The 12,341-nt window shown below is 41.0% G+C and overlaps 1 protein-coding gene across 1 annotated transcript; it reads right to left on the reverse strand.

The window, feature by feature from the left end:
- Positions 1 to 803: 803 nt before the first annotated feature.
- On the reverse strand, positions 804 to 11,358 carry tmem168a (transmembrane protein 168a). The gene is made up of 6 exons (XM_044022471.1): positions 11,300 to 11,358; positions 9,783 to 10,750; positions 9,337 to 9,612; positions 7,597 to 7,739; positions 4,613 to 4,890; positions 804 to 2,773 (listed from the first exon to the last, which is right to left on the reverse strand). Exons 2-6 carry the CDS (start codon positions 10,623 to 10,625, stop codon positions 2,223 to 2,225), a joined length of 2,091 nt encoding a protein of 696 aa, XP_043878406.1. The 5' UTR covers positions 10,626 to 10,750; positions 11,300 to 11,358; the 3' UTR covers positions 804 to 2,222.
- Positions 11,359 to 12,341: the final 983 nt, after the last annotated feature.

Raw genomic sequence — 12,341 nt, forward strand, 5'->3', positions numbered from 1 at the left:
CAGTACATGAATCCCTGACCTTAGCTATAACAGCCTGCAAGCGGCTGCAGTGAGGAGAACGCCTTTGCAAAGACCGCATTTATACTTGCCTCTTTTTCACTAATTGCAACACTGAGTACTCAACTTATTGCCCGTATCTGCATAATGCACGGCTGTCTACACAACCCATGTTCAAAATGGGACCATAAGCCCCCTTTTCCACTAGCCTGGCTTCGCCTTGGCACGGCAATTTTGCTTTTCCATTAGCGACAGCACCTGCTCTGGTAAGGTTCCTGTGATGGACTGGCGAGGTGTCCAGGGTGTACCCACGCCTTTGGCCCTATGTCAGCTGGGATTGGGACCAGCGCCCCTTTGTGACCCTCATGTGGAGGATAAAGCTTTAGAAGATGAGTGAGTGAATGGTCCTGCAGTACTATCACATGACACATCCTGGGAGATACTGTGTCATGTATTGTTTCATCAAATACACACTTCTTCCTTTTCCAAATATTTTCCAACGCAATGCTGGAGAATCAGCAGAGCACAGAGTCTGTATTTACTTAGTGTCAGCAGAGACAGTTTGCAGCGTTTTTGGACTTTAAACTCTCTTCCATTTCTAACTATTCTATTGTTTTTCTTGTATTATTTCAACTTAACCCTATTTGGTAACACTTTACACTACAGTAACAATATGACTGAATTTCTATGGTAATCACGACACAATGTGTCAGCGTGATAAGGGAGGACAAATTATTATTTTAATTCCCTAAAATTTTAACGATAAGGTATTAAAAATCAATCCTCACACAATCAAATGAGACCAGTTATTTTTCCAAGTTATTTAATGATGATAGTTTAGGACAAACCTCAGGTGAGGTCGTGGAAACGACAGACGGAAAATACCACTTGACCTCTTTTTCACTTTTTTTTTTTAGGCAATAAACCAGAGCAAGTTACGAAGGAAATAGAAGATGGCGACTATAAACTGTTGAGGTCAGAACACCAATAAAAAAAAAGAAAGAAAGAAAAGCACTTAGAAAGTCTTGATTTGTTGCTGTGCATGATAAGTCACAGTCAAACTTGAACGTGCTGCGTTTGGAAAGAGTGACCTCTTCCAAGATTAATTAATGTGTGTAAACAAATGGGATGAGGCCCATTCGGGGGTCACTGTCTGGTGATGATATATACTGTCTTACATGGCTTTGTTCGGTGGAAAAATACACGCTTCTTTATGTAAACAGAAAGGATTGCACACACAGAGAGAGTGACAGGCTGGATGTGCGCTTCAGACGTTACAGTAACCAGAAGGTCACCGAGTTCAGCCACAACACAAGGTTTTAGGAAGACACTGATCTTACTCCCGCTCACGCAGTTCCAGTTAAGACTGTCTGCTAAACCCTCGGAATATAAATTAAGTAAGGCAAGGATACACACACACACATATATATAAAATGATTTATCTGTCTTTAAGGCCTTTAAAAGACACAATATAGGTAAAAAAAATTGGCACATAGCAACAAAGATTTCCCAAGACATAATTAACTACTTAAATATAAATCTAAACTATATGAATAAACGATCATAATAGTGCTGCACTCGCATTGTTTAACCCTTTAAGTCAATATGACGCAAGAATAAAGTTTTGAGGAGCTAATTTTACTTTACTCGAGTTAAAATGTTGTCAATGGATACACACTAATTGTTGTTTTCCCTTATATAAGCAGACTTTAATTAATTTTGTGTGTGTGAGATATTCTGGTCAACTTTGACAGATAATATTGCTTCTAGAGAACAAGTATCACGTGTGCAGTCAGGGGTTGCTATAACAACAGATGATAGAAGTGAAAAAGTTTTAATTGGAATTGATCATCAGCTGCAAATAAGGCAGGAATGTGTCCGCAAAGTGCCATACAATCTTTTAGCCTCCTCCGAGGAATAAGGAAACGCGCTGTGGCCAAAAGCCTTAAATTTGAAGGAGCCACCAAAGCGTCCCGACGTCTGTTCGTTTCACTCTGTTACAAACCAACAAAGAAGATAATTACGAATGTTTGCGCGACATTGTCAAGAGAGCAGATTTGCTCCGTTCACGGATACATGGAGGTCACAAATACCAGAAAATCGGACCATTAGTTACTTCAGCATTCAAACATTAGGTCTATATAAACACCTTGTACCCAACACACTCCAACTGTTTAACCAAAAATGGCTGGAGTCAAAGTGAACATTGCAGCTTCCCACGTTTCCTATGAATGTACTAATTTAATGCCCTGCCCCGTGTCCAGTACAGCGGGTGGAAACCAAGCAAGTTTGCACCTCCTGAAGCAGCGCAGACAAAGGCCACAGAACCAGAACAGGTTCAGACCACAGCACCAGTTGGACAGGTGCACCAGGGGATATGTAGCCTTGGGAAAGTGAGCCTTCCAATGATTGGCAACATCGCTCCCCGTGGGCAGATGGAGTGTGTAGTCGCTCCAGCGTTTGGACACGCCGTAGACGGGCGCCACACTCCTCCCCCTTTCTGACCACTGCGTGTCGCTGTCTGGGTTGCAGTTGAACTCCACCCACTCGGAAGTGAAGTCTCCCAACAAGGGGACGTCTCCAGCCTCTGGGTCGACCCCGGAGGTGGACAGCTCAGCCCCCTGAACGGCTACGTAGATCCCGTCCACCCTACGCACCTCCTTGACCCAGGGTACGGAGTTCTCCGTGTCCAAGATGAGGATGAGGCGGGAGCAGTGGCTGGTGTTCTTCTCCTTCCACAGCTCCAGTAACTGGGCCAGGTGAAGACTCTCACCTCCTGCAGCAGGAGACAGAAGGTTACATAGAGAAGGGAGCAGACAAATCAGGACAAGAAAGTTGATGATAGGTCACAGTTCATATACTCAGTACAGTTTTACAGGCTACAAAGGGCACAAATAAGATCATAGAAAATGGACGCAGTGGACATTGAAAAACTAATTTTTACGTGACTTACAACATCAGTAAACATTTTTAAAGTTAATAGTCTCAATTGCTAGTTTCAATATTGACATTTGTATGTATTTACAAAGCCAGTACCTTTTTATCAAACTCTCTGGGACATGTAGCTATTAGCGGTGGTTACGCAGCCACTAAAGTCTCAATGTCATTTCCAAGGACGTTTTCAGCAGCACACATGGCTGTTGATGAACAAAGTGATGTTGCAGGGATCAAAGCTGTCAACCTTCACTTGCAGATCTGTCCGTCTCTCAGTCTAACAGCTGTCATAATCATTACCACACAAAACTGCACAAAGACGCCGTTTTCCAGATGGCACCAAAACACAAAGATCAGAGCTGCACTATCTTGCCAACACATAGAATTATTGACATTTCCTCAATATCATTTTCAGGAATGATAATTAGCATTGAGGAAACAAAATAATGCTTGATATTTGGACATGAAACTGAACTCTCTCCACAAGTTAATTTAGAGGCAATGCTGCTGCATTGTTAAAACAATATTCATGCATCCTCCTCAGTGATCAACAGAACAGATACAAAGTACTTCATAGATCACTGGACAATCCAGCAGCTCAAAATCTTAATGACTGTAAGAATCAAAGGAAATAAATATGAAAACAAAAACTGTTCCCGAGTTGAATTTCTGCCAAAAAAAACCCAAAGATGTGACAGGAAAGTGATTATCTTTTCAATGGGGATTTCCCCCCCCCTGAGTTTGCAGCAGCACACAGAGATAATGTGTCAGGTAATCTCTGAACAGAAGAGCCGGAGCTGACATGGTGTTAACCTGCTGTGACTCTCATTTCTGTTGAGGAAATGTCAAAGCAGACGGACTGCAACTGTTATGGAATGGTCTCCAGTGGATTTGAACTTCTGTTTGCAGTCTTTTTTTTAACTATTTTGGCTCGATGGTAAATCAGATCAGCCTCTGACAGACCGAGGGAGCGGAAAATTAAGAAAGAACCGAAATCAGACTAGGACTGAGGGGAAAAAAGTCTGCAATAATCTCAGATCGCAGAGACTAACAAAATGGAGCATTACCACATCATGAAAATATTTATTCATGCTAAATGAAATAAAAGATATGATTTGAGAGTATTATTTTTTATTTAAGTATGCTCTTTTATTTTACTTGGCTTGGACAAATAAAAAAGAAAAAAACAGCATGATTAATTAGAAGTCTTTGCAATTTGCTAATTGTTTCAAATTACGATTTTGATTTAAAAAATGATTAACTGTTCAAGCCTAAATCAGAGAACAGCTCCACAGTAAGTGCTTCTTTCGTTGCAATCATCTCTGATTTAAGTCTTGGGGAGTTACTTTCATACTTTCTCAGGTTTAAGATTGTGTCCAAAGGGTTTAGGAAATTGACCTAGAAATGAAGGGTATACCAAATTATGCAGCAGTACGGCTGTCTAGGAAAACATATAATTGTATTTTTGTGACTGTAACAATATAGTGTAATCAATATACTTTTGGCATATTGTCTTCTGAGTATGTGTATTTAGGTTCGAGGCTTCAAATAAGTCCAATAGACTTTCTGCCTCTTACTGTACTGTATCATTTTTCATCTTTGTCTATTTTATTGTCTGAATCAAATCAAAAAACTCAAAAATCGGATTGTAATCATCGCCATTGGGATGTGTGGCTCTCACCTGCGAGAGCCCAGGACCCGGTGCCTTTGCGCGTGTGTCCACTATAGAAAATCAGATAGGTGTCATGTCGGGGCCCATCTGCGGTACGGCGTTCCAGAAAGTCACGTAGTTTGCTCTGCGCGGCCTCCAGCGTAACGCCACTGGTGGAGTAGTCGCAGCCGAACGTTTGGATCATGTGGTGGGAGAAGAGGCGCTGTACGTTGTTGAGCATACCTGTCGAGCGCTGATTTAACTGTTGTACCTGCTCAGGTGGTAGGAGAACGGGCTGGCCATCAGCACTGGACAGAGAGAGAGAGAGAGGGGGAGGGAGCGAGAGAAAGATGGATGAGAGGTTGTGAGGAAAATATCAACTTTATTTCATTCCCCCGCTTTGAAAAAGATTGAAGTTAGGTGACTTGTCAGAAGATGAATGAGCAAGAAAGAGATAGTTTGACACATCTAGGTGGAGTGGCTGTCTCCATCACTGGGGAGAGAAGAGACAGAGAGGTGAGGAAAGGAAAAAAGACAGTGAAGGAGTAGGTGTGGTGGATCTCTCCTGCAGGAAATGACATTAGCCTCAGGTGTGTGAAGAGAGTGAAAATTGAGAGAAGTGGGGAAAAAAAAAAGAGGAGTGAGTATAGAGTAAGAACGGGCATGAATATTCAATATTTAATTTGAGGAAAGTCGATGTAACGCTTTACAATCTTTTCCATCTTTACCATCTCTTTAGCATCATTGACTAACACAATTCTTTCTACCTCAATGACTATTTAATTTGTTGTGCATCTATATGGCAGTAGCAGCAAGCCTTTAGTTAGTAAACTGCACGTGTGTTTGCAGAACACACTATGGACCCCACAGAAATTAAGAGATTTACCAAGGTCTTTGAATGCATTTCATAGCCGCTCCTCTTAGCCCAACATGCTGTGAACCATGAATTACTTTTACGGGCTCTCATGCGCTGGATTTTGATGTTGTTTGTTTCCTTGGATTAAAGAGAAATATGACTGACTGAGCTGTGTGTGCTCATTGTGTCCTAAGAAGAATAGCTATGGTCAAATTCAATGTATAATCCTGTTAAATATTTGAAAAAACACTGTTGCTTGAAAACCTCATCCCTAGTATAGAGGGAATCTAGGATGATTGAAGGCAAAGTGATTTTTGTGTGTGTAGATGCATGTAATAAAAAGCCTACGATAACAAGTTGATGATCACACAGAGTGCACACATGCACACACAAGTGCACAACACATCAAGGCTATCAGCTATAGCTATACATTTTCTTTTTATCTCTGGACTGGATGCCACTCACGGCCAAGCAGATGAAAAGCCATACTTCACTCATATGGACATCTGCATAATGCAGCCATCACAGTATTTGCCCTGTGCCCTGCTTATCACCTTCAACCTTACCTTGACAAGGACAGCTGTGGGTTTATCTAAAGTGGATTAGATAAAATTGGTTTTCTGGCCAGTGGGCAGATAAGCAGTTGTTGACAGCCAAAGCAGATGTATTCCTCAGGCATGCGATATGACTATGCTATTATTGATGTTGACACGAGCTGCATTGAGCTGGCTTTTCATTTCATATCATTTTCTGTTTTTGATTCTGGAGAATTGCACAAATATCTTCACATAAAAAACCCCATGAAAAATGAATAAACAACTGCTGAAGAGAAATACATCCCTTGGTGGGAAAATGACAACGTGCAAATCTCTGCATGGCTTGGCAAGCTCACTGTTCACCTAAACGCATCTAATCTTTTCAGATCTCATGGCACCCAGAGGGAGTGAATTTGTGTAGTTTAAGATTCAGTCCACATCTTACCCTGTTACACTCTCTCTCTTTCATCCTTAAAAAAAAATCCTGTCCTTTTCTCCACAGATTTCTCACCACTCCACACCCACCCTCTCCTCTTACTTTGCTCTGTCTGTCCCTTTTGGCGTTTACCACCACCCTTCTGCTGTTTACAACCCCTGTCCTCTCCTTGTGTTTTCTTCCCCTTGTGTCACCTCTCTTGTTTTACCATGTTTGTCCCCCCCTCTTCTCACCACTATCTCTCTAATCTCCCTGTGGGGCTCTTGTCATTGTGAAAACATGATCTGCAGCTATCAAACAGCCGATTATACACTGCTGCATTCTCATCATGCTCCGACTTCTCCCTACGGATGCCGCACTTGTGGCCTTGCATACAGAGCGTCCACTGCTCCGATAGGACATGGGCTTGAATCCAAAATCACCTGGAGAGTTAATCACTAGCAAGCCTTGCATCTGCTGTCAATACAAATGCGAACCATCGGCTCAAATGTTCAATATACAGAAAGTGGTCATAAATATATGGGCTGACATATATGTACTAAAAACTGTATACATACACACACATACCAGCAAAAAAAATCTTCAGAGACTGGACTTCTACACACTCGGGGCTCTTGAAAAACTAAACACGATGTATTACTGATGGCTGGCTCCTGCTGTTTCGAAGGGCGAGACATAAGCATCATCAAAACTATCTCGGCTACTTCACAAAATGCTTGGCCAACTGAGGCGGCACTGGGAGAGGCATCGACAGCAACTAATGTCTGTGTACTCGATCTCAGCAACTTTGTATGCTGTGGACAGAGCTCTAAAATGATCCCTTAAGGACATTAGCGGCATGTTAATGCACAATTATTAGCCTATTTATCCCGTGAGTTTTGTGTTAACTGAGAGCTGGAATGAGAGATTAAGCTATTTAGCAAGAAAATGTATTTTTTTACTCCTTCTGAATGATTATCCTTTTTTTTGCATTTCATGTCACATTGTGTTGTTGTTTCATTAACTAAACAGTTACTTCCAATTACAGTATAATCACTAGATTGATCTAGGCTTATTAGTATGGATGCAGATTAGATGCTCTCTGAAACTAACCGTAAATGCTTAGCTGGACACATTGTTTTTATTTGGAAACACCATGTTCAATGAAAACACATTGGTAGGGATGTAGCCTGTGAATTTCCAGTACCTGCAGTAAGCCGTGGGTATGACCAGGGCATATCCAACACAGGTTCCCCCCAGGCAGCTTCCTAACTCATGGAACAAGCCATGGGTCAGAGACTCCAAGGGCAACACCACCAGCAAAGCGCTGAGGAAGAGGCCGTTGGTGGGCTGCAAAAAGCCAGAGAATCAAAGTCACTTACTATCACCACTTACAGCTCACACAGAAGCAATCAGAGCCAGTTAATTGGTGGTGACACACTGCAAGACAGTTATGTAATAGGGGGATGATTCAGTGTCATCGCAGTACAAAACATGCCAGGACCTCACGAAACAGAGACACAATATAATTATTATTGTTATTTACATTCAATTAAAGGCAATTCTGTGTGGCCATAACAACTTGACCATAATGAGTATGAATTAGTGACATCTGCGATAAACCGAGTGATATACAGAGAGTGGTAAGTAATCCTACCACCTCCCTTGACTAAGAGCATCAGGGAACTATGGTGGCCTTCACATACCACATCAGTATTCTTCTTTGTGTAGTCAGCATCAGTTTCAAAAAAGCAAAATACATAGAAGATAGTGGACTTTGTAAACCAAGGCCCCTGCCTTAGGAACATATAAAAGGCTTTTTCTATGGCAACATAGATACATTTGTATGCCATGATAAACATATACAAAAGTAAAATGGGTGATATTCAATTTCTGCCGATAACTCATTCTAAATGTTACACAATGGACCTTTATGCTGCCGTGATTTGCACTGTAATGCAAATAAATACCTTCATGGCTGAGGGGAATCATAATTTGCAGGATACATTGAACTGCATAAAGTATCAATGTATAAAATCCATTGTAAGTTTATGAAGTTGGAAACATCATAAATATATTAAATATATCCTTAATTGCCTGACTTCTGTATTATGGGGTACATTACAGTGTAAAGGTGGACTTAACATTGCAGTTTAGAGCAGTAATCTCTCTCTCAGGTGAAGAAATAGTGCGTATATAAACTTGAAAAATGCATTAAGTTTGTTTTCCACATTAACTCTTTGGAAATATAACAACACACATTAAATATCTGCATAAAGTAGAATCTACATTTCTCCAAAATACTCTCCAGCTTCAGAAAAGTGTATTTATTGCTGAGGCTGCACTGTATTTAACTAATGTTGCAGCAGTTTTTAGTGTGTGTTTGTGTGTGTGTGTGTGAGAGAGAGACAGAGTGTTGTGTTGATTTGAGTCACAGAATATATTACTGGCACAGGCAAATAAAGAATCAAAAACCAAACACAAAGAGCTGACCAGTTATTTTTGCAAATGTGATAGCTGACAGCTCCCTCTTTTCTTGGCAAATTTACAACAGACGTGAAGAGATCTCAAATTAGGACTCAAATTAGGACTCAGGCCCATGAGACTCTTTCAAGGTAAATGTCTAATAAGGCTAAATAAGTTATTGCTGCTCTTCATGCAAGTAGAATTTAAGGTGCTAATTAAATTGGTTCCACATGAGAGCAGAAATGCCTTAGCTTGGGGAGCAACTACTAATGATACCACTATAGCATTGGTGTTTACAGAGGCCTTGAAATGAAACTGAAAAATGCTGTAACATGAGAATAACAGCAGGAGCACTATCATATCACTTTTTTTAGGACAGTAATCTTTATATGATTTGCAAATTTAGGTGTAATGTTTTGGGGGTGATGTTAATATTTCTTATATGAGTTACAATAATTGTATTCTCTTTATTTTCTCTTACCTGCCAGGACACAGCCCCCAGTATCACTGTTGACACGAGACAAAAGAATACTAGTCGTTCTGAAATGAGGCAGAAGTGTCGGATGCCCCTGGACGCCATGACTTGGTCCAGACTGCGGGAACTGGACCGCTGGGCCCGCCAGGCCTTCTGACACTCACTCAGCTTAGTGTGAAACCCCCAAATTGTGATGAGCAGAATTATGTGGCAGATGGACCAGAATACACTAAAGAGGCAAAAGCCTGGGATCACAAGATACCACAGCTCCAAGTGGCCAAGCTATAAAAATAAAATAAAGTGTAATTAAACAGAGCATGAAAATAATGATTCAATAATTATGATAATAATAATAATACTAATTTGAAAAACATGTTACAATTGGACTAAAAGGTTGTCTGTTTGAAGAAGTTACACAGCCAATGACATTTTTTGCAAAATGCTGAGGGTACCTTTAAGGCAGCCAGGATGAAGAAGGCAAGCTCCATCAGACTCAGTGGAAGCAAGGACAACCTCCTCCAAACTCGTCCCAGGGACAGGACTGGCATCCAGCGCTCACTGGGCCCCAGCCCACTGAAGTACACATCCAGCACCGGCTCACACAGGAGCCTACCCAGGTAGCAGCCTAAAGCATAAGGGTTGGCTGAGATGCTTAATGCCTGGAAGAACACAAGGGATGTGACCAAGCCAAAACAGACCAGGTTGGGCAAGGCCAGGAGGGATTTCATCCTCAGGTCCACAATGAGAGCCCCCAGGGCCACTACCAAGCCTATGATGGCCACTGATTTGTAAAAAAGCATAGCGGTACTAGCAATACCAAATCCCAGGAGTTCCAGCAGCTCTGCTGATGTTAATAATGTTGATTTGTAACGGACAGAGCTGCATATTCTCTCAGTTAGAGCCCATACTGTTTTCATAATTACACTGGCAAGGAGGAGATAGTTGGTGACCAGTTCTTTGACATTTAAATCCAACATGGGGCTGTTGAGGAAGCACAGAAGACCAAGCAGAAAGCCAAACCACAAATGTAACAAACTGAGACTGGCCTTCTCCATAGCAAAGTAGTAATGAAGAATGCTGGATATCCCCAGGACAAAGAGGCCCAGGATGAAGATGACTAGAATCATTGGTTCGCTTGTCATCTCCCAGCGCACATACATGCCAACACATAGTGCCACAAGGAGGTTGATGCTGGACAGGTAACCCAAGCAACGCACTGAAGTAAAGACGTCCACCTCCTTGGGTCCACTGACTGTCAGATCCTCCTCGTCGTCCTCCCGAGCCATGGCTGACATGTAAACCTTTTCTCCACAAACTCAGTTGAAGTCTCTGACAGTCACTCTCCTTCCATTACCTTCTCTGGACTTGGGTTTGGAAACGGAGGACTAGGCCTCTTGATGACATTGTGCACAATCAACCCCTGTGAACAATTCAAACAACAAGGTTTACTCAAATTAATAAAAAGGGGCACTAAACTTATGACTTTGAGAAATTTGTTGAGTAGATTGAAAAATGTGAGATATCTTCTTATTCTGTAACCAGTTTTGTACATTTAGCTCACGTTATTTTCATATTCCTGACATTATGAATGACTCACTGAAGACATAAGAATTGCAAGAAATATATTATTATGCTTTGTAAAACTAAATAAAGGGGGGAAGCATTTTCGAACAACAACACAATCACGACAGTGTATCTACAAACAAAAGACTGAGAATACATGGACTAAATAAACATTAACTGCGGCCCAGATTTCAGTTTCTGACGATGTGGCACGGAGAAGTTTTGCTAACTCACATAGCCTCCCTGCGACTTTCTCGTTTACGAGGAACCCGCTTGTGCCACACGGCGTTTTTAATATTGTCTTTAAGTTAAACAGTCAAAACAGAAAAAGCCTCTTCACAACGTCAAAGTGAGCGCCGTAAAAATGCTGCAAGTTATGTCTTTATATCGTCAAAATGTTGCTTACATGTCGTTTGTTTAGATGAAAGCCATCACTTCCGGATTCCCTAACTACGGCCATTCCCGAGTGTCAAAAAGCGTAGGGACGGGAGTATCGCTTTTTTCAGGTTGGGTGAGTTGGACTAGACCTCAATAATTACAAGGATATATGAAATATAATAGAACAGAGAGGGGCGCCAACATTTTGGTGTAAGGGCTTCAGTGTAAAAAGTAGCATATACTATGTGCATAGAAAATTACTTAATAAGGTATTTAATAACAAATGGTGAAACTGTGAAATTTGACTTATAGTGTAGCCCAGTGTCAACCATCAAAACACACAGTAAAAGCAGTAAAAAAATAAAAAAGGACTATATCCTAATTTAATGCAGTTATATTCAATTGTATTAATCACATGTTTATACTTTTTGTCTGTGACAAAGGCTATAATGTTTAGTCCATTTTCTCTGCCGCTGCTAAGCAACATGGTGCATTATTTTTTCCCCTCCTCACTTGAGATCTTTTCTGATTAAATTAAGTAATTTAATATGTAATGAAAAACTGTTTTATTAAGAGCAACATCTGGATAAATCCAAAAGGCTCTTAAATTTTATATTAAGTGTTCAGTGAATGGGACTACTATATTTCTTTACAATACACGCTGCAATCCTGCAAATTGAGACCACAAAAGAATCAGGCTTTGTGGAGCAAGATAAATCCACTGGCCTCTTGGATAAGAAGCCTATTTACTGCATTGCTGAGGGGGGTGACTGTTAATGCAATAATGCAATAATGATCAGGGCAACATCAAGAAGAGGGCTTACAAAAAGAACCCAGCGGGTATAACTAACCAGAAATTTTTCCGCATGCATTTTTCTGTGTGTGTGTGTGTGTGTGCTGTTTTGATCAGATGTTGACACATCTGAGAACAAACAGTGCAGCCCCTTCACACACACAGCTCCTTTTACCATGTTTATGCAGTGTTGTGCATAACAGAAACACATGTACCACAAAACAAACTTTGAATAATTAAGCTTAGTTACATTTACAGTTGGTAAAGAAAAAGCATG

Source organism: Solea senegalensis, linkage group LG3 (genome assembly GCF_019176455.1).
Source record: "Solea senegalensis isolate Sse05_10M linkage group LG3, IFAPA_SoseM_1, whole genome shotgun sequence".
NCBI classification, from domain to species: domain Eukaryota; kingdom Metazoa; phylum Chordata; class Actinopteri; order Pleuronectiformes; family Soleidae; genus Solea; species Solea senegalensis.

Bases quoted from the DNA above. Each gene is read 5' to 3' on its own strand.
- tmem168a (XM_044022471.1), bottom strand. From the start codon at position 10,625: ATGTCAGCCATGGCTCGGGAGGACGACGAGGAGGATCTGACAGTCAGT. The intron at 9,613-9,782 runs GTACCCTCAGCA...TTATTTTTATAG, and splicing joins TCATCCTGGCTGCCTTAAAG to CTTGGCCACTTGGAGCTGTG. The intron at 4,891-7,596 runs GTACTGGAAATT...CTCTCTGTCCAG, and splicing joins ATACCCACGGCTTACTGCAG to TGCTGATGGCCAGCCCGTTC.